We start from the raw sequence: 25701 nt of genomic DNA on the forward strand, positions 1-25701 counted from the left end.
AGTCATAGTTTAGTATGCCAAAATATGTCAAAATAAAGGTCATAGTTTAGTATGCCAAAATATGTCAAAATAAAAGTCATTGTATAGTATGCCAAAATATGTCAAAATAAAAGTCATAGTTTAGTATGCCAAAATATGTCAAAATAAAAGTCATTGTATAGTATGCCAAAATATGTCAAAATAAATGTCATAGTATAGTATGTCAAAATATCTCAAAATTAAAGTCATTGTATAGTATGCCAAAATATGTCAAAATAAAGGTCATAGTATAGTATGCCAAAATATCTCAAAATTAAAGTCATTGTATAGTATGCCAAAATATGTCGAAATAAAAGTCATAGTATAGTATGCCAAAATATGTCAAAAATAAAAGTCATAGTATAGTGTGCCAAAATATGTCAAAATAAAAGTCATAGTTTAGTATGCCAAAATATGTCGAAATAAAGTCATTGTATAGTATGCCAAAATATGTCGAAATAAAGGTCATAGTATAGTTGTGTGGGGAAGTCTAGAGCTGTGACTAGGGATGGGTATCGTTAGGATTTTATCGATACCGATACCGATACAGGTATTGCTTATCGGTATCGGTATTTTTCGATACTCTTATCGATACTTTTCAATAATTTGGTGCTCAAAATTATAGACATGAATACAAGATGTGAAGATTAAACAGTTATTTTATTGATATTGTCTTGCAGAAGTAACTGTATAACTTACATTAGCTTCTCAGAAGCAGACAAAAATAAATATAATAACTTAAAGGGCCTGGCTCTCCCTATCATGCTTTTGGAGTTTTCCTCAAACAGAGGATGAACATTTTTGTAACATTAATGCATGGAAACATGTCCCAGAATGAAAACTAAATACTGCACTCAACAGTTTTTGTTTAAAAGATAAGCATGTTCACTTTCTCCGGGAGAAGCCGAGATCTCTCCTTACTGAGAGTGTTGCCAGCTGTGGAGAACACTCTTTCAGAAGGCGTTGAGGAGGCTTGAACACAGAGGTAGGTGGTGGAGAGCTGAGAGGACAGGAAAAGTTTCCTTCTTTCTCCACCACCAGTGGACAGGGTCTTCTGATGTAGGGATGGGAAGGAGGCCTCTGTAGACGGACAGCTCATTCCTGATGTTCTCGAGGATTGTTGGCGCTGTTGTTTCCTGTTGAATAAGGCTCCTCCGCAGCTCTTTATCCTCTTCAGCGAAGAGTTCCTCCAGTGCAGAGACCCTGGGTTTCTTGACATGAGGCTGAAATATAATATTTACCATGTAAATGTATTCAGGCTTATTGCTTTTGTTAGAACATATAGCATTGGTATTACAGAATCATGTCTTACTTACATTTTCCACCTCCTCCTCTTCATCCTCTTCATCCTCATCCACTTCCACTTCCTGAGCCTCCACTGGCACTGCATCCTCCTCTCCTAACATCTGAGAGGGATATCAACATATTAATGTTGCTATGCACATTATTGCAATACAAATAAAAATACACTGTAGTAAACATTGCAAACTTTTTCTTAAATATGTAATTTTGATAAATACTTACTTCCCTCAATGCTGCTGCCTTCAGTCGTTCCCAAACTTCATCAGAAGAACTCAGCTTTCCTTGAATCTTGGATCCATAAGAGTGGCCTCCTCCAGAAAGGCCATTATGTCATGATCCTGTACACAAGAAAATAATAACACTTCACATAACACTTCACAGTGAGGGAGGGAGGGTATATACTCATTATTAGGGAAAGATATGCAGCTGTACCTGGTAACGTTTGGAGAGGTCACCCCAGACCTTTTCTTTTACCGTACAAATGTGGAATCCTCCTCTTTGACAGTTAAGTGGGTCTTCAGTTTTGCAGAATGGGAATTATCTGGCCACATGTAGAAGACTTGTCGCTTGACACACAGGGTACTTGTATACAGCATGCGCATCAGACTGACAAAGTCCTCAGCCCTCCTGAAGTCTTCATCTGTGATCTCTTCAAGTCTGATATTAAATTACAAAATTATAATGTATACTGTATTGACCATTTAGTTATACAATAATTTGTTTATATCATGACATGGATTTTCTTCATCCTGACAAGAATGAACTATTTTTAAGACTTATTATAATAGCATTATTATGTTTGCTTAGACCATTAATTAATTCATACCTGTCTCTCTTCATGAGCTTTTTGGCACAGGGTCCAAGAATGCTGCCTGTATTGCAGGATATTGCTCCACAAATCTCTCCACCATGAGATAAAGAGAATTTTTGACATCAAGGACCACAGAATGGTCAGGCAGGCCTGAAATATATAAATGATGACCAATTAAAATGTATTTATTCCTCCTGTCCTGTCTGAATTACACTGAAACAATGAGGCAAAGTTTCTTACCCAGGAGACGCTGCTTCTCTTTGAAAATGGTCTTAATCATTGAGGATCTTTGATCCAAACGATCACATCCGGATCCTTGCTGACCACTTGGAGATAGCTTGCACATTGTAAACCTTTTGTGCCCTAGGTTTAGAGAATGCAAAGCATCCAAGCTTTTGTTTGTAGCTGTCCAGCCACATCCATATTTGGGCGTTGTCGACAGTTCTGCGCGACCTTCTGTCTCACCCCAAATTCAGCCAGGACTTCATCTATTTGTTCAGCAACAACAGGCCCTCTGAGACTCATATACTGCCTGTGTCTTAAGGACTTTCTGCTTCAACTGGCCTTGGTTAATGTAGTGGAGCGTGACCGTTATGTAGTGGTCCTGTGTAATACTGGTCCACCCATCACTTGTAATGGCAACTTTTCCACACTGGCAAGCTCTGCCTCAGGTTCTCTTTTTCGATGTTATACCAAGCAGGTATGAGTGTGTTGGACAGAGTGTCTCTGGAAGGGGTGGTAATTAGGTTAAGGGCTGTGGTCATCTCCCTACAGTTGGAAAAATAGCAACAAGCATACATATTTAATTATATACATGTATATTGTAATTTATTACATCAGTTAAACTGAATAACTTACTACACTCTCTGTAAATAATATGTTACATCTTTGCACTTCTGTTTATATGCTACCTGCCATACTCTATGCTGTAGATTTTTCAGAACATCCAATTTAAGAAGTAACATAGAGTGCAAGAATGCTCACAACGTAGTCTGCTTATATTCAACACAGAAGAAAACGTTGGGCAAGTCAAAACTAGGGCTAACTTACCTAACAATTAGATAGCGATTTATGCTAAGCCAGCTACCGGCTACCAAACGTACCTTAAACCAACTGGACTCCACTGTACTGAAGGGCTGCATATCCTTCACAATATACTTTGCTATAGCCCTATGACATGTTGCTTTCTGATCCTGTGTCATTGTCCCTCGTTTAGCTATAGAGAATGGAGAGGCCACCGCTGTCTGACTTCTCCTAACATTCTCCTGTGTGGATGCTGTCGCTGTTGCTGCTGCTTGACTGACGTTGTCTATGGGATTATTTGGGGACATACATTAGAAGTTGCTTGATGGCTCCGAGTTAATAATTGTAGAGTTATAAACAAAAACAAATGTTACCTTCACGGTCGAGGCAGCCGTCCCGCTCGCACCAGGTTGCACTGAGGAGGAAGACGTTGTTGTTGTGCTAATGCTAGCACTATTAGCACTAGCATTACTAGCAGCCACAGTGTTTACTAGGCTGTCAAATATGCTGCACCGTTTGAGATTCAAATGCTTCATCAAGTTGCTTGTGTTACCCCCTTTACAAGCAACGACTTGAGTACAAAGATTGCACTTTGCACTATCGCCACTCAATTTTTGAAAGTGCACCCAGACCTTTGATCGCTTCGCTCTGTCCGCCATGACTGCGGGAGTCTCACAGTCACAACACAAATCACAACAATGATAAGAGCGCGCCGCTGGCCAATCAGAGGGGTCTCAAACCGGGATGAGGGTCACGTAATATACCGATAGCAGCACCGTATGTCCAGCGGCTTAACGGTAAACCGATACCGTCAAATCAGGTACCGGTATTGACTTAGTACCGGTTCTCGGTACCCATCCCTAGCTGTGACACATACTGTGAGTTTATCTTTATGATACACCTTTAGGTCATTTTAATCAGATCCCAGAAAAGAGATAACATTACTCCTTCATGAGCTGCTCCGCACTGGCTCTCTGTTAAATAAAGTTAGTGTCCTAACTTACAAAGTCTTATTAAATCTTATAGTTAGAGCTGAATCAGGTTCACCTGGTCCAGACCTAGAGATGCTGCTATAGGCTGATAGGCTGCTGGGGGACGCTTAGGATACACTGAGCACCTCTCTCCTCTTTTCTCTCACCTTATGGATGAATGTTCATCTCTCCATCACACATTACTAACTCTGCTTCCTCCCAGAGTCTTTGTGACTTCACGTCTCATAGGGTCCATTGGACCTGGCTGTGTCTGAGGCCTCCTGCCATGGCCCTGGTGATGAGGCCCCCATTGAATGTGTTGTAACTCTGTAATGACTCCTTCTGGTCACATGACATCTATTGCTTCTGTCCATCCTGGAGAGGGATCCTCCTCTGTTGCTTTACTTTTTTTCTGTGAAAGGGTTGTTTCTATTTCTTGGGAGTTTTTCCTGATCCGATGTGAGGTCAAAGGTCAGGGATGTCGTATGTGTACATAAAGCCCTCTGAGGCAAATTCGAAAATTGTGATATTGGGCTATACAGAATAAATTGAATTGAATAGATTAAGGAACATGTCAGAAAAGAAACTGATGATGTTAGAGTAATACAGTAAGAACAGGAAGCACTGAAGCTTGAAGGTATTGAAAAATAATAAAACAAATGCATCTTTATTTTTCAATTGTCATTTTTTAATACTACATGATAAATATGTATTCTGACATTCGTTATTCTTATTTATTTAAATATACGATTTACAGTTTTCCTTCTATTGCTAACATGCAATCAGTCCAAACTATTGTTTTGGTGGTTTCAGTGAGTTTTGGAGGTGCGATGAACGGTTTGGTTAAGTTGCATGTTATGCAATGCAGACTGGGAAGTGTTTTGAAAAGTGACTTCAGTATTCAGCAACTTGTTCGCCAAACAACTGAACAGACTCACACTGCCATCTCCTGGCAGAGAGGGTCAACACGGTGCGTCTGTCTTCTCATCCAGCCTGAGCTCTGCGTTGAAATGGTAAATGGACTTGTACGGATCTTTTCTGGTCTTCCGACCACTCAAAGCACTTTAACACTCCATGACATCATCCACCCATCCACACACACCTACACTGATGGGAGGAGCTAAGGCGCCACCTGTCCATCAGGACTAACATTCACACAACGTAGTCACAGATATGGGAGACATTTGAGGTGAAGCCTGATGGATCACGGTGGTCTGGATCGTGGAATATGCTGACTACCAACCATGCCATGGCCCTGTTGAGACTCCGCCCACTCCTCTCTACCTCCATCTGCCTGATGGATCATGGAGGTCTGGATCGTGGTCCATGCCGACAACCAACTATTCATACACTCTGTCACTCATTGAATGTGTTTTAACTCTAATCTGTCCTTCTGGTCACATGACATCTATTCTGTCCATCCTGGAGAGGGATCCTCCTCTGTTGCTCTCCTGAGGTGGTTCGGGCATCTGATTCGGACGCCTCCCTTTAGAGGTTATCCAGTTACAATCTGTACACATACGACATCCCTGACCTTTGACCTCACATCGGATCAGGAAAAACTCCCAAGAAACAGAAAAAAAGTATTACAGATTGCAAAGCCAAGGGGCACATTTGTGATTTTGGGCTATACAAAATGAACTAAATACCCCCCCCCCACACAAACACACCAAACAAATGACACGTGAAGCAAGCTACAGTTTTCATGCACTTCTTTAATATATCAGTTTTTCATATTCACAACAAATACATGAAGCTCTTTCTCCTTATGATACAGCCTTAAATATTTTTACACTCAACTTGTTTCTCTCTCACAGAAGTCTGCCTATCAAAATGTCTTTTAATCTTCCCATCTCTTTTATTTTGAACATTTTATAATTCGTTACATTTGTAGTCTCCATGCCTCCGAGCAAACAGACAGTGCGTCTCCTTTGTACAACTATTTACAGGTGAAAAATAACCCAAAATCAGAGAAACGGGTCTCCGTGAAGTCGCTTTCCGCCCGTTACAGTCGGGTCTGAGGAGGGTGCTTCAGAAGAGAAACGGAAACTAGAGAACAGAAAAGGGGGTTTCGGACGAAGAGGAGACAGACGGGTGTGCGGCGGCCTCAGTGTTTACTCCTAAAGATTCTATGAAGACTCGGCAGATACTAGTAGAAGGAAAACAAATAAATACAACGCTCGGAGAGACCGGTCCTCCTCAGGTCCGTCAGGTGAACAAGGGTGTGAAGTCTGAACCGGGGGGGGGGGGGGGGGGGGTGACGACAGAGACACTACTTCCCCAAGATCAAAAGCTCTAGAACAAGCAAATAAGTCAAGCTTGAGTTGAGCTTAAACTTCGTGAACACGTCTTCAAGCCGATACAGAAATGTACGGGAAGTCCTTGGAACGCTCGCTCACTCTCAAGACTAAAGCTGCTCCGAGATCAGAAAACTAAAATATATAAATCTAGGTTTGAATCAGAATTATATTGAAGAAAAACAAATTGAAAAAGCCGCAATTTCAATGATGAAATCAAGAATCTTTTTCTTGCCCACATGACCTCATCCTTTTGTCAGTACCAGTATCATTGGGCTATTTGTAAAAATTTTTTTTACTGATTCCAAAATGTCACGACCGAGAAAATGTGATACTCTCATCTCTAGTGACTCAAAGTCTCCTTTACAACCCGAACAAGCTCATCTCCTTGGAGGGGGCCGTCGACGTGTCGGCTCAGGATTCTTTAGAGAAGACCTCGGTTACATCAGAGGCGTTACACGACTGAGGGATATGTCATATTTCACGAAAAGGCCTCACAATATCCCGTTGTACATCGTCCTAACCCTAACCTGCATACCAGTGGAAGTCAAGAGTGGGTTGGAAGCCCTAAGACGCTCGGGGTGGAACCAGGTCCACCGAACACCAGCGCGTGCTCAACAAGTGTTTCTACGGCAGCCTAGAGCGGACACACCCAACTCTATCGTGAGAGCGCTGCACATTTTTACCCAAAGGCCACCGTAGTTTTCAGACGAGCGGGAAAAAAACAGCCAAAAAAGGATATGCTTCTTAATCTGGGTTATATGACGTCAATAGAAACATCATCTTTGTGCATTCAGTGCCCCCCCGGTCAGGGCTAGCTCTGACCCCGCTTCCACTCTTTGTGCTGAGCTACGCTAAACTCCCCACATCTCCGTCCTGTACGCACAAAGATGAGAGGCAACAAAATGTCCGATTACATGGCCGCTGGGGGGGGGGGGGGGGGGGGGCGACGATGGAAAGACATAACTCCGTGATGATGGGAAGAACCAATCTGTCAGATGTTCAGCTCCACAATATCCATTTCTCAGACCAGCCGTCTCCATCACTGCAGGTAAAGGTTACAGAAGACCGCTCTCAAACATTCACAGCTCCGCCCCCGCAGACGGCTCGCGTGTTGGACATTTCATTTTGGGTCATCAGCTCTGTATGTCACAATTTATTCTTCAATAAAAAAACAAAGAAAAGGCAAGTCGCTCATTTGCTTCTATCCATCTCTACAAAGTGCAAGTACACGAGTCACGAAGACTTAAACAAGCGTCAAAAAGAAAGACCGATAGCTTCAGAATAAAAGCTGAAAATAAATCCCATTAAATAAAATTACAACAACGAAAAAAATCACAAATAACTAAATGTCTGCAGGCCTGCCTGTACAGAAAAAAAGGCAAACACCGACTATAGCAAAAGGAAAAATAAACCTGTAATAATACCGGCAACCCTCAACACACACACACACACTGGAATGAAAAAAAAAGAGATGAAAAAAAAGTACAGGTGCAAGTTTGGAGAGAATGTAAATAACATTTCAAACTTTTCCTCTCCAGATAATCACAGGTAACCTGCGGCGCCATCGGTCAGCAGCTACAAGCGAGGTCCCCATTGTTACGCTGAGTGCAATATTAAAGCCACATGAGGGGGGGGGGGGGGGGACATGCAAAAATTGGTATTACAACAAAAAAAAGGAAAAAAAGAAATGAGAGGTTGGGTGTGAAGCGAAAGAAAAAGCTTTTTTTCGTAAAAGCTGCCGTGTCTCAACTTACTGTACACACTCCGTCGCTCCGCGTGGAGGCCGGCCGCGCGGCTCTGACCGGGCGCTTTAAAGACGCCGCGAGGAACCAAACTCATCGGCGTTTCCCGCTGTAAACGGATCCCGCGGTCGCAGAACACGTCGCGCTTCACATCGACGCGAGAACCTCCCGAAAAGGCAGAGCGTGGCTGAAGCTGGCTAATTAACAAGCGTCTGATTGGTTGGCTTCGACCCTCCGGGGGGGGGGGGGGGGGGGGGGGAGGATCCAATGCCACCGAACAATTAGGAGCAGTTTTCCTTCCCAAGGAACGCCTTCTGTTTTCCGGCGGAGGAACAGGAACACTCTTCTACCAGATTCCTGTTTACATTTTGCAGGTTTGAGAAAAGGTAGAACAAAAGATATACATGTCAGGAGATGAAACTGCTGTTGCCGCGTCCTCGTGGGTGTTGAACGTCGTGTATTTTGCAGAATGTCGACATGTAACCTGGAAAAGAAACCTTTCTTCTCAGAAAAAAACTAATCGGAAACATGAAAAAAAGAAGAAGAAAAAAGAACATTATTTCGGGGGTTAACCGCGCCGAGTAACTTCAGGCTCTTCTCTGGGATCGGCCAACGCCTTCCATCTCAACCGCTGGACGGCAGGCCACGCCTCTTTGCACGGCCCCGTTTCTGCTGTCCAGCGCCTGCAGAGGAAACGATGGGACGAGGGGCGACTCGAGGCCCTCGGTTGTGTCGTGTGGTTCCTAATGGAGTGGCGGGTGTGTCGCCCGTTTGCCTGCTGGACGGCTTTTTGTTGGAAGTGGACTCCAGCGAGGCCGACTTCCTCAGGTGGACGGAGGAAGAATAAAGCGCATTCTTTGAGACTATTCCCCCCAGTTTGTTTCTAATGAATGAATCCACCGCATGGACACGAGACTTGAGAAGTGACGGAGAGAGAGATGGACGTGGGGGCAGCAGATTACTACTTAAACGCCGAAAACTCCCCTAAAAAGAAATAAAGACAGAAGTTAGTGAGCAGCCACAGGAATGATTATACAGCGAGGCTTCATGAGCATCTGGGTTCACCAGGAACACAGTACTACTACTACAACTAGTACTACAACTAGTACTACTACAACTAGTACTACTACTACTACTACTACTAAAGCTAATACTCCTGCTATGACTTCTGCTGCTACTACTGCTGATACCAATACTAATAACACTGCCAATACTATAACTAATAATACAACTAATGGTGCTACTACTGCTACTAATGCTACTGCTAATACTACTACTGCTGCTACTACCACTGGCACCACTAATACTGCTGCTACTACCTGCTGCCACTACCACTGCTGCTGCTACTACTACCATGCCACCAACACTACCACACCACCACTACCACTGCTGCTGCTGCTAATGCCACTACTGCTACTGCTGCCACCGCTGCTACACCAATAATGCCACCACCACTGCTACCACCACTGCTAACACCACTGCCACCACCACTGCTACTGCTACCACTGCCTGCAATATGCTGCCACCACCACCACCACCACCACCGCCACTGCTAATGCCACCAATGCCACCACCACTGCCACCACCATTGCTAATACTAATAATGCTGCTGCTAATGCTACTACTACTACTACTACTGCCATTGCTAATACTAATAATGCTACTACTACTGCTACTGCCATTGCTAATACTAATTATGCTACTGCTAATGCTACTACTACTGCTACTACCATTGCTAATACTAATTATGCTGCTGCTAATGCTACTACTACTACTACTACCATTGCTAATACTAATAATGCTACTACTAATGCTACTACTACAAAGCGAGTATCTACTGCCCTCTCTAAAGCGCTTCCTTTAAATGTTCATTGAATATGCAACATAATCCATTCAGATCAAATCTTTCCACGTTCTGTTTTTTTTGGAGGAGTTTGTGTCAACATAAAAAATAATTAAAAACATGTGCATTGAGGCCGACTTCCCTCCTCGGTTCAGTAGTTCTTTAGTAGTTCGCAGCGCGAGTACATCTCCTGAATCACGACTCGGGTTGAGACCGATGGCGTGTGCGTGTGTGCGTGTGCGCGTGTGTGTGTGTGTGCGTGTGTGTGTGTGCGTGTGTGTGTGTGTGCGTGTGTGTGTGTGTGTGCTCACCGTAGCAGCCGGCCTGGATGGGGGTTTTGGGCGAGGCGCAGGCGTACAGGCTGAAGTCCTCCGTCTGGAAGCCGGCTCGGTTTAGCGACGGCTCCGAGGCGCTGCGGTGGATTTTGGGTAATGAGCGAGCCAGCAGCTCGATGGACGCCAAGATCTGACCGGGAACAAACGCAGAGCGGCCATCGGTCAGAACACGAAGGCTCGCGAGACAAGCGCACCCACAATGCCGTGCGGCGTGGAAGTAAAGGAGTCATCTCTCCTCTCAGGTGAACCTGAGGACACCTGGTGGCCGAGCCGATCGGTCCTCATGGAATCAAATGGAGATCCAACCACCGAGGGAGAGGAGACAGCTCCTGCCCGTTGTGGCCTTTGCTCTTCTCTCTCTATCTCTCTCTCTCTCTCTAGCTACCTCTCTCTCTGTCTCTCTCTCTCTCTACCTCTCTCTCTACCTCTCTCTCTCTCTCTCTCTACCTCTCTACCTCTCTCTCTCTCTACCTCTCTCTCTCTACCTCTCTCTCTCTCTCGCTACTTCTCTACCTCTCTCTCTACCTCTCTCTCTCGCTACCTCTCTACCTCTACCTCTCTCTCTCTCGCTACCTCTCTCTCCTCTCTCTCTCTCTCTCTCTACCTCTCTCTCTACCTCTCTCTACCTCTCTCTACCTCTCTCTACCTCTCTCTCATGGTTTGCTCGTGTATGAAAACTTGAATCCAGGAGATCCTTAAGAACGAAGCACCAGCAGGTCCGCGCTAAAATAAATATCCGATTCAAAAACGATAATATTTGAGCCGTGATGAGCTTCGTCTCACCTGAGGGAAGAGAGGGCGTTCCTCCCTCTTCTTCTTCAGGCAGTCGGCCATCAGCCTCTTCATGACCTTCGGACAGTTGCTGCGCACCTTGCTGAGCTCGGGAGACAGGTAACCTCGGCCCACCATGAATATGATCTATGGGAATCGAGATGGCCGTTATTATGACATCACGTTTGCCGGGATAAACATTTTGTAGAACGAAAGCAGAAATACATGCCGTTTTATTATTCGGAAAAAGACGACACTACAGTCATTTTAATTCAATAGAGAGCATTTAAATGACGCATGGATGAAATCCAAATAAAGATCATATCATTAGTAATGATGTACTAAATATAAGCGACTTATGATCTCGTTTCAGCTCCTCGGTGCGTGTATTATGACGTTTAAGTACGTCAGAGGCAAACGATGCAGTTTGTTTACTTCATAGAAAATGTTTACAGATTTGACTCGTAATATATCCAACAATTTAAGAATGATGCATTATAATTCATTTAATTATACAGCATCATATCAGTATTTCACCTTGAACAGACATTAAATAAAAGCACATTGTGCTGATAACCAAGTAAACTAAGTAAACATGTTAGTGCAGCATTGTTACTGTCAGGTAGTAATAGTTTTACTATATATATAGTAAAGTTACTAGTTTATCAAGTATTTCTTCCACCACTGCACATACGAACATTCGCAGTTAAAATCACTAAATCTGCCACTGAAATGGACAAAAAAATCAAATATATATATATATTGTATTTTGAAGCATGTAATGTTAATGGTCTGAGGTACAGTACAATTATTTAACTGAATTAACATTTGTAATGCTTTTCAATTTTTTTTTAAATGTCATTCATTTATTTATTGTCATCTATGATGGTTAATTAAAGAACACAAGCATTTCCAATAAATAGGAAACACGCGATTTATTTTTTATATTTAAATATTTGTATTTGTAACATCTCTCTCCCTCCCTCCCTCCCTCCCTCCCTCCCTCTCACCTGGTCTCTGTTGTTGATGTTGGAGTAGGGCAGTGCTCCCGACATGAGCTCGTACAGCACGACGCCGAACGCGTACACGTCCGACTGAAAGCTGTAGGGATTCTTGTCCTGCAGCCGGATCACCTCCGGGGCCTGAGAGAGGTCAAAGGTCACACCGACGAGCAACGGAGTCATAAAGACACAGGGTTCATACACTGACCAATGATTTCCACGACTTTTCACCAAATTTGCATTACATTTATGTGAAATCCCAGTGTGTACATCGTGTGGATTATTGCCGAGCTCCTGATGCTATGCCCACCAAACTTTTCAGTTAAGGTGCAAAAAAAAATAAAGATTGCCTGCTTATATTTTGAGCATCTTATTTTTTAAACGTATAAATGATTTAAAACTCAGCGTAAATGAACATATGAATACAACACAATTCCATTACTTTTCCAATTTCTTTTGGGTGATTTCACTTTTTCAAGAACTTTTCCAGGCCTGGAAATAACCATTTAAAAATGCCACGACTTTCCCGGGTTTTCCATGACCGTACAAACCCTGAAGACAACTCAGTTAAGGGGTTGACCACTGACCATCCACAGAATGGAGCCAGACAGCTGTTCAAACTGGTGGGAGCCGCTCCAGCGGGACTTGACTGTAGCGAGACCGAAGTCACCGATCTTCACCGTCAGATCCTCGTGGAGGAAAATATCTGGGGACGAGGTCAAGGAAACACTCCCCCTTTTTCTAATTTCGAGCTATTAAAAGTCGGGCTTCTGGGCACCGAGGATGGAGGTCATATTTTCATCCCGCCATCGTCAGACGATTGCAATTTAACTTGGTCATAAAAATGCCTCAACCTTAAGACAAACGGATGTTTTAAAAAGGGATACTGTTGCTCTTCAGATCTCTGTGGATGATTGATTTGGCGTGCAGGTAGCTGCAGGAGGAAAAGAGAAAAGTTACGAGGCCGATTACACACACGCCGAATGCTTTTCCATGCGTGTGTGTGGGGGGGGGGGGGGGGCGGGGCTTACTCCATGCCCTGAGCGGTCTGCCGGGCGATGTCAATCAGCTTGATCATCTCGAACTTGGTCTCGATGATGTGCAGGTGGTGGTACAGGCTGGAGCCTTCGCACCACTGGGTCACGATGGCCAGCTGAGGTTTGGTGGTGTAGCCCATGAAGAGCAGGATGTTCACGTGGCGCGTTTTCCTGGTGGAAAAACAACAACACACACACAGGGTCGATAAGACCTCTCTGTCTCGAGTAATAAGACGTTCTTCTGTAGGGAAGCTTAAAATGTACTACCCCTGCTTTGAAGGGGGGGGGGCAGATGTTACCTGAGGACTCCCACTTCATTCTTGAAGGCCTGAAGCTGTTGTGGTGTGGGAGCAGTGACATTCAACATCTTCACTGCCACATCACCTGGGAGGAGATGGAGGACATGTCAATGAAAAAACAACATTTTATTTAAGAAAAAAAAGAGTATATATATATATTTGCAAATTTCATTTAAAGAAAAAAAGTATATATATATGTATATTTGCAAATTTTGTGAAGAAAAAGTATATAAATATTTTTTTAAATTATTTTAAGAAAAAATGATATATATATATTTATATATTTTTTAAATGTATTTTAAGAAAAGAATATATATTATATATATATATTTTAAAAAAATATTTAAGAAAAGAATATATATATATTTTTAAAATGTATTTTAAGAAAAGAATATATATATTTAAAAAATTATTTTAAGAAAAGAATATATATATATTTTTAAAATGTATTTTAAGAAAAGAATATATATATATATTTTTTAAAATTTATTTTAAGAAAAAAGAATAAATATGTTTTGAAAAACTTTATTCGAAGATAATGTTGCAAAAACAGCTCCAAAATGACCTGAAATGAGGTCAAGTGTTCAGCTACTTAATCATTTCTGATAATTTTCTTAACCGTCTTGAAGCCGAAACATTAAGAGGTTTGTTTGAAAGAAATACGTCTGTGAAATTGAGATGAGCCTACTTTGTTTAAAAAAATATATAATACATAAACGCTCAGTTATTTATTATCTATAGTGATGCTTACTGGTCTGAAGGCAAGAGGACGGCGTTGGGCTTACCGTGCCACTTCCCCTTGAAGACCGTTCCAAATGATCCGGAGCCGATCCGCTGACCCAGAGTGATCTGACCCTCTGGGATCTCCCAGTCGTCACTGGAGTCCCGCCTCCCCAGGGTTTTCTGTTCCACAGGGCGCTCGGGTCAAACACGAGCTGCACAATGAACTCCACATTTAAAATAATGACAACGTCTCACCATCTTATTGCGGTCCTCGGACGAGGACGAGGACTTGCGCTCCCTCTGTGGGCACGGCGACTTCTGCGGAGCCTTGACATTTGTCAGAGAGCCGGGTAGAGAGGCGGGAGGCGTGGCCGAGAGCCCTGCGGTGGAACCTGGAGGGGGAGGGGATCAGAAATGAAGAGAAAGAGGGAAAAAAGGAGAGGTGAGGTGCATTGGTAAAAACATTTTATTTTTCAAGACAAAGCAGAAACGTAAAGAGGGATGGAAGCTCCTGGATCGTTTGGTCACATGCAGAGGTGAGGGGTTGGATGGCAGTAAATGGTTTAATACATCTAATTAAAAATCAGTTTCTAACTACCCGTGTCCACGATGTTGAGCAGAAAGGAGCCGGATGTGAATATTCTGCACGGAATATTTGTGAAATGGCTCGTGTAGATTTAGATCAGCGTTCATTTGTATTTTTCTCCGTGACCAAGACGACCAACGACTCCATTGCACTGGAGCCGTTATAAATAGAACACCATTTTTGTTATTGTCGCGTTTCTTTTTGAGTATCAAGCAGAAGTTCTACTAATACGCCATCTGAAAAAATACGGACAAAATGTATCCGACTGACTCGTTGCAATGTGCATTATTCCATTTCTGTAGAAATTAGAGACACTTGTGACTTTGTTTAAAGTGAAAATACTCGTCTGAAGTTTAATTTATAGATGGATATACAGGACAAATTGAATCGCAATTTAAATCACGATTGCATTTCTGGTCAGAAACACTCGCCAGTCTCCACTGGAACCATTTCTTCAACTTTATGTTTTTGGCGAACTTGCCCTTTAAATACCTGAAGTCACGTAAACGATGTTCTCTTTTAAAATCGTGCGGCCAACTAACGAATAAATACACCTCCGCGTGAGCTCTCGACTAAAGCCTGGAGCAGAGCAATTGAACAATTATTGATTCGTCATTATCATCAATTAACATTACATGATCACGGGAGGATTTCGGAAACCACAGAAAGAGCCGTCTTATCCGGGTAGACGGCGAGACGTACGAGTGACCTGGTCAGGTGTGTGGTCGAGAGAGCATGTACAGATGAGAGAGAGAGAGAGACATTGGATGTGACACAGGGCTGAGGGGTGAGGGGTGGAAACACACAGAGGCCTAACTACCTCGGAAAACAGGCTCGGACTCAAAATCAAACACTATGTCATTGGGGTAGGAGGATAGGAGGGGGCTTGAGGTCCGTGTTCGGTGCTTCCTCAAGCAGCGGGCGGGGTGGGTCGGGGGGGCTGCAGAGCAAAGAGAAACAGACAGACCATCACTGCTACTCACCCTGCCCCTCTCACCTCAAACCCAAACGACCACTGAGCTCCCGGGCGCAGAGTCCTCCGACCACACTACATCGTAGAAAACAGCCGGCCCCTTGGTGACGGACTGAAGCTACGCGTGTCTCTCCTCACTGTTCTGGGATCAGCTAAGGAGGGTGGCTGAAGGTTCTACCGTAAACCCTGACCCACAGATCTCAGTGGATGGTAGGGTGCGGGACTAAAACAGAACCGACTCAATGTCTTGGGTCGGATCTTCACACACACACACACACGTAGACACACAAGACCAAGAGCACGCAGATGCGGGATGGTTGGAGAAAAAAAAGCCGTAGAAAGAGCGACACGTCTCCGGTTGGGATCCTTACCTCCATCAGACCGCGGCAAGCCTTGATCTCGGATCAGGTCCTGAAAAGAAGAGGCAGGTCAAATCAAGAATAGAACCCTTTATCCCGAGTCTGAATTACGCTGGAGAACTAAGGGTTCATCTTCAGCGACAAGGCAAGAGTCGCTTCATAGATAAGCGGGCAACGGGCGTCCCTTTACAAAACCGTAGTGCACTGAACCGCGGCGGAGGCCGTGATTAATATAGTGCCGACATCATCGTTTTCCAAAAGCTCGTTTCCCCCCCATTTTCCACACAAAAAAAAAAAAATCCTATTTTGGTTGTGGTCCCATGATTTACAGACACGAGCCAGTCACGGTAGGCCCGTTAGATTCGGAATAAAATGGAAAAAGCTGTGGCCTTCTTCGTGGTTGGGGGTCCACGCAGCTCGGGGGAGTAACCTCGATGACAGCTGCGACTAAAATCCGCCAAATTCAACTGCAGCTTCTAGTGTTAACCAGCGGCATCACTTCCTGTTTGAGCAGCACACGTCCATCAGAACCAGACAGTCCGACAGACTCACGTCGATGTTGACGGGCTCGATGGTGTTGATGTGGACGTTGGGGGCCGAGGACGAGCGGTCCCGCTGGCCAAACTGGTTGCGGTGGTCCTCCTCGTTGGGCCGGAAACTGGGTGGGATGGGTATGGACTTGGACGGGGACGCGGTGGCGTGGCATATAGAACTGGAAAGATGAATCACGTAAGTGGAAAAGTGGACCGACCGAAGCACATTGAACCTGAGAGACGGAACAAGAAGACGGGGACTCACCCGGTGGAGTCCGACGGGGGGAGTGACGGACAGGCCTCGGACACGGGGGCGGTTCCGTCTGAATAGACCTCCTCCTGGGTGAACGGGTGATGCTCGAAGAACTTGGACACGAGCAACAAGCTGCGGAGCAAACGTCATCAAGATTACTCGTCCGTCGTTCATTTGTTCTCCACGCAACTTGTTGTTCGGGGCTGGAGCCCAACATCAGACGTGAATCAGGAGACACGAGCTGATGGTTATGGAAGGGCCGAAGACGGTCGAGAACAGACCAGCAACCGCATCGAGCGACGATTAAAAGGTCCAACGCTCTATCGATGGAGCGCCACACACACCGACGACGTCGTTGAACTCATAATGGACGGTTTAAAAAAGCAAAAGGATCAAAATCGATGTCACAGAAATATATCGGCGACACGTTCTCCTCCTGGCGGTCACATTATCCGCAAATTAACTCGACAGTTCAGTCCGTTATCTGGGCGTTTTGTTCCTTACAGTGTAGCCGGGAGCCTCTACGGGGGGGGGGGGAAGTCTGGGAAGCTAACTTCTTTCCGACTCCACATTTCTCTCATCCCCCCCAAACCGACGCCGACTCGAGTGACATCACTTGTGGGTCATTTAGGATTATTTGGGAGTTTTTCCTGATCCGATGTGAGGTTTTGGGACAGGGACGTCTATGTGTGCAGATTGTAAAGCACTCCGAGACAAATTTGTAATTTGTGAAATTGGGCTATACAAATAAACTGAAATGAATTTATCATTTATCCCTGTGGCTTTTTAAAATCATTGCATCACAATGAAGTATTCTCAACACACTGATGTGTGAGCTCTGTGGAGTTCCACCAGTACATATACAGAGCTCAATGTGGTGGAACAGATAGTTGTATTGTTGACTCGGAGGCGTCACAATACGATAGTGAATACATCTCAGTCTCGTCCACCAGCCACCAGATTTCTGCTCAAAATGAACTCACAGCCAGTGGCAGCGGGTGAGAACAAAAGTGTTGGTTTTTATCGAGAGGAATGAGGAATCCAAAAGGAATATATAGTGAAACGCCGGCACTGTGTGGCCACCCTGTCGGCGGCAAAGAGAACCCCCCAACAAATAAAGGCACCTTTAAATAAAACAGCATGCGATTTATTTACGGGCCGCATCGCGGGGTCCTAGATTTATGCCGTTTGGCTCGGATATCTAATCAGGGGGGGGGGGGGGGGGGGACTGGTCAGTTCTAGTACCGAGCTGGCGAATGAGGGTTTGCAGAACTGGACCCGTGAAGGTTTCGGCCATCTGGTAGCTAGACGGACACACATGGTTTTTACATATTGTATGTGTTGTCGTCCACACAGCTGCTTCTTACGGCTCGTTAAAGCAGGAGAAAGGGCGACTTTGCGGGCGATATGTTCAATAACTACATCATGTGTGCCAACAATAACCAGTTGGTCCCGGATATCACGTAATGGTCCCTTTCAAGCACCGCTATGACAACTCAAATCTAGGAGCCCAAGAGATTCTTGTGCCGTGACGGAACGACACCGCACAGATGGCTTCGATCCCAAAGTGGTTGCGGCGTCCGGCTCCTCGGACTTACTCGAGTTGGTCGTAGTTGACGCACATGAGGGGAACCTCCGTGCTGCAGCGCTGGTGGAACTTGTAGCCACAGGTCTGACAGCGGAAACCCTGGAAGAGCAGCTTTCTGCAGAAGTCACAGAAGGCCAGCGTAAAGAAGGTCTTCCTCACCTAGGAAACACAAACACAGATTCAGGACCCAGAAGGGGGGGGGGGGATACCCTTTTATACCGATTGTGCTCTGGATGGGTCAAGGTGGTCGCTGAGGGGCGGATATGGTCAGCGACAGGCAGTGGACGTGTTTGCTGATGATGCGAGTGATACAGATTTGGTGGGAGTGTAAATTGGACTTGGGTTTCCAGGACTGGATTGGGACTGGAATATGGAATCTCAAGCTTACCACCACAGAGGGGGGCGTTGTGATTCTGTTTAGGCCGAGCAATATAATGATGATCCGACGACTTACAAAGTTGTGTGTGGTGAGCGGAACATTCTCCAGCACTTCTACATGCAACTCTTCTCCCGTCAGCCAGGAGATGTCCGTGTCCCAGCCAATCGGCTTCTTCTCTCTGAAAGAGGGAGGGCGGAGTCAGGTTAGAAGGTCTACGCCTCACGCTGACGTTCATCTCAGCTTATCCAAACATGAGCGTGATGATTTCCAAAAGAAAAGTATTGATTATTAAAGACAAGGTACTCTCGCTACTCCTATTTGTAGTCTGAACTGATTATTATGATTATCACCAAATTAACATAAGCTTTAGACTAAAAATTAACCGTTCAGATTTTGTGGGTGAAACGATGCCTTAAATTTCAAAAAAAAAATTACATATATTTTTTTCAGATATAAATGTATTGTATTTTTCAGATATACATTTATTGTGGCATACAGCCTTGTATTGCCAGGTTGCCAAATTATTATGGACCAAGTTTTTTTCCAATCTGAAGTTTTTTCCCTCTCAATATTACACCCTTCACCTGGCTCCTTAAATATTATTACTTAAAAAAGGAATGTAGCAGCTGTGTCACCAATACGCAGGAGCACTTAACAAAATTCTACATAATTCCTTTTGGAGGAGGGCAACATATTTAATAAAGTAACAGGATGACATTTCATGTAGACGTACCCGTCCTGCACCCTGTAGACTGCACAGCACTCTGGGATGAGGCCTCGCATCATCAGCGCTTTCTTCAGAGAGTCTCTCACGGTCATTCCACAGCGAGCGGGTATCTGAACGCACCACAACAGAACACACCACCCGCTAAACTGACAGCAAAAAAAAGGAAAAGAGCCGACACAACCACACCAAGTGTGCATGTTGAAACGTCCAACTGTAGTGATGGAATTAGTTCCACGTAAACCATGGTCTCAGGTGTGCTGGATTTGGTGGGGAGTTTGCAGGCTTGAGCGTCCTGAGAGATATATATATTATTTATATATACATACATATATTATATATAAATATAAATGTGCTTTTGCTTTCTTTTACTCTACTATATACATACATATATATATATAAACTATATATAAATATAAATATTATATAAATATATAGTATATATATAATATATATAAATATGCTTTTGGTTTCTTATACTCTACTATATACATACATATATTATAAATATATATATATATTATATGTATAATATACAGGACTGTCTCAGAAAATTAGAATATTGTGATAAAGTTCTTTATTTTCTGTAATGCAATTAAAAAAACAAAAATGTCATGCATTCTGGATTCATTACAAATCAACTGAAATATTGCAAGCCTTTTATTCTTTTAATATTGCTGATTATGGCTTACAGCTTAAGAAAACTCAAATATCCTATCTCTAAATATTAGAATATCATGAAAAAGTATACTAGTAGGGTATTAAACAAATCACTTGAATCGTCTAATTAACTCGAAACACCTGGAAACACATTTTCAAATGTTTGATTTTGTTTTGCTGTTATAAATCTTTTTTTTAACTTGGTCTGAGGAAATATTCAAATTTTATGAGATAGGATTTTAGAGTTTTCTTAAGCTGTAAGCCATAATCAGCAATATTAAAAGAATAAAAGGCTTGCAATATTTCAGTTGATTTGTAATGAATCCAGAATGCATGACATTTTTGTTTTTTTAATTGCATTACAGAAAATAAAGAACTTTATCACAATATTCTAATTTTCTGAGACAGTCCTGTATATAAATATAAATGTGCTTTTGGTTTCTTATACTCTTGGACAAACAAAATCCCAAACATAAAAATCATGTTCACTGCGTAGGCATCCTCACAGAGGACATCAGACATACCACTGTCCTCTGTTTGTTGGGCAGGAAGACCCTGACGATGGGCTTCTGGGGAGAGCGAGGGTTGGCTCGGCTGGCGTCGACGGGGGTCTGCAGGACGGCCAAGGAGTTGGGGGCTGAGGGAAAGGCCTGAGCCCCCCCAGCGACCCCACAATCTCCCATGTGGACCTCCAGAAGGGCGGGCATGGCAGACGGAGAGCAGGAGAAGTCTGTGCCGTTGCCCAAGGCCTCCAGCAGCTGCTGCTCCCTCTGCTGCAGGGCGTCCAGCTTACTGGTGTACTCCTCATAGGCCTGACACAGAGACCGACTCAACACTTACTGATCATATTAATATTAATGTGTTGAGGCAACATGAATGCATGGATGTAAAACTATTCTATTTAGATTCAAAATCACAAGACGATAGTTCTCTGAAAATGCATATAAAGTCTTACCTCTAGATATATGGAAGGAGGGTTGTGTTCGCCTCCAAACTTGTCCAGAAGGGCCTCCAAGTGTTCCTGTGTCAACTTTATCATCTGTTTAATATTCCAGATCTATGGAGAAGCAACACAGAACAATATTACCAATTTGAAATCCTTCAGTAAAGGAACAACCAGAGTTGAAGGGATTACAGTTTCCTGAAAGAGGGCAACAGTTTTCCAAAACACTCTCACCCAATGCCAGGGTCAGACTCCAGCATAAAAACGGTCACACGAGGAGTTCTTGCCACGATTTAACCAAGAGACACGGCAGACTGCACCGTCCGATAAGGATGCACCGATTCCGATACCACGATCGAGTACTTGTACGAGTAAAACTACTCGGATACAACTGCACCCATAAAGTTAAAGATCTTGGTTCACATCGAACAATCTCGTGTCATCAATAAAGACGGCCTCTGTGAATAGGATGAGCAGTTTGGGGAACGGGAACTTGAATAATTCTTTCATCAAGCTCCAATGTTTGGTTTTAGTGTTCCCTTCATTTCTTTGGAGCAGCGTCGATAACAAATCGGTCTCTTTTCATTCATTTCGAACGGACACAAATACAAGCGTCCTTCTGGGGAAGCTGGCAACAGACTTACTTTTAGCATTAAAATAGGATCTCAGTTACAGTGAACCAACATTTCCCCAAAAGCTGTTGTAAATGAGTCCTCTCAGACGATCAGCTGACTGACGTCATCATTCAGATGCAAACGACTCTCCCTGATGATGCCAGTCACTTCAGCGTCAGAAGACATGTCCTTAGATGAGTTGATGTCGTGCCAACATAACGAGAACAGCTGATATTCAGCTCAGGGGTGTTAAAGCATCCGAGAATTCAACCACCGCCACAAAAACAATGGATCACGCTCTCAACCGGCCAAAGTTGAGCGAATCCCGCCAATTTTTCGCTTCGCTCAAGTCTCGGGATTGCCGCTGCGCTCCGAAAATTTCCGTCAATCGCATCCATTCGCGTCTCTGCATGCGGAATCTACTCGCGCGAAAAATGTGCAACACTTTAGTGGCAAAAACATGCAACGCCAGAAGTGTAGTCCTTTAATACCCGATGTCATACAGCTTCACGACACCGGAGGGGTCAAGTAGGTTCCTGCTGCCATCCGGACATTCGCTGCTTCAGCATCCAAGCCCTCGAGATAACAGGCTGAAAAACAGCTGCAGTTATGAGTTTTTATTACCTTCGCATTCGAGAATGCGGAAGGTAATGTTTTGATCGCTGTGTATTTATTTATTTATTTGTATGCGTGTTACTCGCATAACTCAAAAAGTATTAAACCGAATCGCATGACATTTGGTGTGATGATTGGTTATTATCCGGGGACCATTTGATTAGATTTTGGGATCGATCGGGTCAAAGGTCAAGGTCATGAAAAGGTCAACATCTTCTTTTTACCATAGCGCGGTCAATTTTTATCCAATTGGCATGCAACTAATGCCAAAATGTTCATAATTCAATGCCCAATCTTGTGATATGCGACATGTCAATAATGACCACAATATCCGGTATCAAGTTACATCAATTTACAGCTCCCCACTCTCATGCCAAGTACCAAAAAAGTGGCTGCGGCGAAGGTATGCGCTCTACCGAGTGCCCGTTCTAGTTGAATATTTAGTGATCACGTCATGTTTAATAGGAGAAGGAAGCCACCAATCTCACACGTTCAATTCAATTCAGTTTATTTTGTGGAGCCCAATATCACAAACTACAAATTAGCCTCAAAGGGCGTTACACTCTGTACACACAGGTCCACCCGTCAGGAGAACTCCTCCATCAGTGGAACAACAGTGATGCCCTCATGCCGGCATCGGGCGTAGCTCCAATTGGTCACGGAGACCACAAATGAAGGAGAAGTGAGTGTTACGATGTGGGCATGTTGACGTTTAGCGGGTCTGGGTGGGTGTGGGGGGGGGTGTAGGACTACAAGTCTAGATCTCTCAACCTCTGCTATTTGCATTTCTGGGTCAACCTCAGACTTCACAACTACGCCACTGTCAAAGCGACACGTTGACCAGAGAGCCGACTGGACTCGTTGGGCCACAGAACAGCTTCTATTTAAACGTGATGATGTTTCAGGGTATTTTGAACTGGAAGTATGCTGCTGGGGGAGGAGCCTGCTGTGCTGGGGGTGGAGCCTGGCTGTGCTGGGGGTGGAGCCTGCTGTGACGGTCGACAGGGAGGCCTCTGACCTGCACACTGAACAGTCATTGTGTATTAAGTGATGAGGTCACAGCCTGACAGAAGGTTCCGCGTGCGTGCACGTGGGTTTGCGTGCGTGCGCGTGAGCGCTGATGGTAAAGCCTCTAATATACATCAAAGTAGTGCGTGTAGCTAAATGACATCAAAAGACACACGAGCACGACTTCAGTTAGCCTCCACCTCCATCATCCTCCTCCTCCTCATCTGAGGTAAAAGACCTCAAATGGAACTGTGGGCGCATCGGAGCGCGTTAGAAAAACACCGTAATTGCGTGTCTTTATTGCGTTAACAGCGGTGTGCGCGCGTGCCAGGCTACCCGCTGCAGTGAGCCTGGAAGATGAAGCCGAGAGCGGAGTGGAATAGAAAGCAGCAGGCCCCAAATAAAACACGGGCGGCTCGGGGAATGGACGCGTCCCCTCCCGCCGCCGCTCCTCCGCCGCTCCGCCGCCGCATTGTTCCGGCCGCCGAGCCGCGTGTCATGATGGTGGCGCCGTGTACGTTTGGTGCGTCGCCTCCCCCCCGCACTGCACCCCCTCCACGATCCACGGTTACAGCCGGTGTTTCCTCAACATTTTTACATCCAATTACCTCCGCTCGGAGCCCGGGTCCCCCCCCTCCTCCTCCTGCCCAGCTCGGAGCCCGCCGCCGCCGCCGCTCCTGCCGCCGCGCTTACCTCCTCATCCTGCGGACCTCTGGGGATCCCCGACATGCAGCAGGAGTCCGGCCCTGCACCCAGCTCCTCCCTGCCCGGCTCCCTGCCCGGCTCCCGCTCCGCGGTGTCTCCGTTAAAGACGGGCGGTGGGGACTCGGCGCTGCTCAACGCCGCCATTTTAAACTGCGAGGAACTGAGTGGAAAATAATAGAAGGAAACGCCGACTGCGGCCAGCAGGGGGCGACAGAGAGCACCGCTCAGGGTTGCCAGGTTGTGTGACAACCAGCCCAATATCAGAACTCAAAATATGCCCGTGCCAAACCATATACACTGCTTTTAAAGTGTGTATGTGGCCGTGTCCCATGTCCATGTGTGTACGTGCTGATCTGGAGTCCGTTTGGTAGGATTTGGGTATAAATAAATTATTTCATTTAAAATATGGATTTTTATTTAACGATATTCATGTAATTTGCATGCAAAATAGGTCTACCCGAACCAGCGGACAAAAAATTCAACCCGCGGCAACACTTCAAAAGTAGCCCAATTCCGCGGGAAAACCGCGGACCTGGCAACACTGGCACCGCTGTACGACGACCGTCTGTATGATTATGACCAATGACTCCTGGCAATAAAGACATGTTCTATTGTTTTATAATAGTAATAATAATGTATTATCACTATGCCCTGTTTACAGCCCCAATACATCATGGAAACCTAGTCAATGATTCAACATGTAAGTCACATGGCGTTCATAATGTAAACAACTCTCAAAAAAGGGACTTCAATAGAAGAGAAATGTTGTATTCGGCCCCCTGGCCACGCCCACTATTTAACCCAAAATCAAGAAACCAACCGAGGTCCCAGGTTCATGTGTCCGTTAGTTGGTGATTTGTTTGTGAGCTTTGCTTTCTGAATATTGTGAGCACATAAATACGTAAGATTTCAAGCCTGCTAATGAAAAATTATAATCAAAAACATGCAAGTACTGGTGTGAGAGATGTTTTCTAATTGTTGATGTCTGACTTTATCCACCATTGGCTGACCCAGCTCATCTTTACCACACGTGTGCTGGCTCGGCCTGACTCGGCCTATCAGCCCAGAGGGCCTGTAGTCCATGCTTGAAGGTGCCTGTAACCATAGCTGTGACACCAGGTCAAAGGACTGGGTGTGAAACGTTTACAAAATGGGATAATCATATTATTTATTTGTAATTTTTATTGTGTTATTTATATTTTGTGATTGAAAACGTTGCATTATGAAACAGCAAAAGTTATATTATAAAATAAATATATTTAAAATTAGTATCCATTAAAAAATCGTTCCAAAAATAGAAGTTATTTAATAAATATAAAATTAAATATAAGTGGAAGTTCATAAACTTAATTTGATTAAATTAACATATTCTAAATCATTATCACTGATGGCCCAGCGCTGTGTTTTACACATTTTTTCAAACTGAAAATGCTTTCCGTTGATTAGGGTGTACTACTGTAAACGTATTTCACATGGGGTACATCATTAATAAAAAGGTTGAGAACCACTGTGTTACAGTAGACCTGCAATACACCAACGTGTGTAATTCATCCACGAGTCCTCCTGGCTATGAGGTCATAGCAAT

General features: G+C 44.3%; 1 protein-coding gene and 1 long non-coding RNA gene across 3 annotated transcripts; both read right to left on the reverse strand.

Moving 5' to 3' along the window:
* Positions 1-894: 894 nt before the first annotated feature.
* On the reverse strand, positions 895-1796 carry LOC130200787 (uncharacterized). The gene is made up of 3 exons (XR_008833080.1): positions 1753-1796; positions 1543-1658; positions 895-1424 (listed from the first exon to the last, which is right to left on the reverse strand). It is a non-coding gene; the product is annotated as an uncharacterized LOC130200787 (long non-coding RNA).
* Positions 1797-5820: 4024 nt separating this feature from the next.
* braf (B-Raf proto-oncogene, serine/threonine kinase) lies at positions 5821-25263 on the reverse strand. 2 transcript variants are annotated; one of them, XM_056424770.1, is made up of 20 exons: positions 24105-25263; positions 21187-21288; positions 20756-21043; positions 19581-19684; positions 18923-19025; positions 18479-18627; positions 16893-17012; positions 16647-16806; positions 16107-16146; positions 15583-15702; positions 14432-14568; positions 14239-14356; positions 13454-13538; positions 13149-13325; positions 13005-13051; positions 12705-12823; positions 12127-12258; positions 11129-11263; positions 10322-10475; positions 5821-9151 (listed from the first exon to the last, which is right to left on the reverse strand). In XM_056424770.1, exons 1-20 carry the CDS (start codon positions 24258-24260, stop codon positions 9129-9131), a joined length of 2469 nt encoding a protein of 822 aa, XP_056280745.1. In that variant the 5' UTR covers positions 24261-25263; the 3' UTR covers positions 5821-9128. The 2 variants fall into 2 exon arrangements, with proteins under 2 accessions (XP_056280745.1, XP_056280746.1); XM_056424771.1 differs by lacking the exon at positions 15583-15702 and having other exon boundaries at positions 24105-25262.
* Positions 25264-25701: the final 438 nt, after the last annotated feature.

The sequence above is a fragment of the Pseudoliparis swirei genome, chromosome 10, assembly GCF_029220125.1.
Source record: "Pseudoliparis swirei isolate HS2019 ecotype Mariana Trench chromosome 10, NWPU_hadal_v1, whole genome shotgun sequence".
NCBI classification, from domain to species: Eukaryota; Metazoa; Chordata; class Actinopteri; order Perciformes; family Liparidae; genus Pseudoliparis; species Pseudoliparis swirei.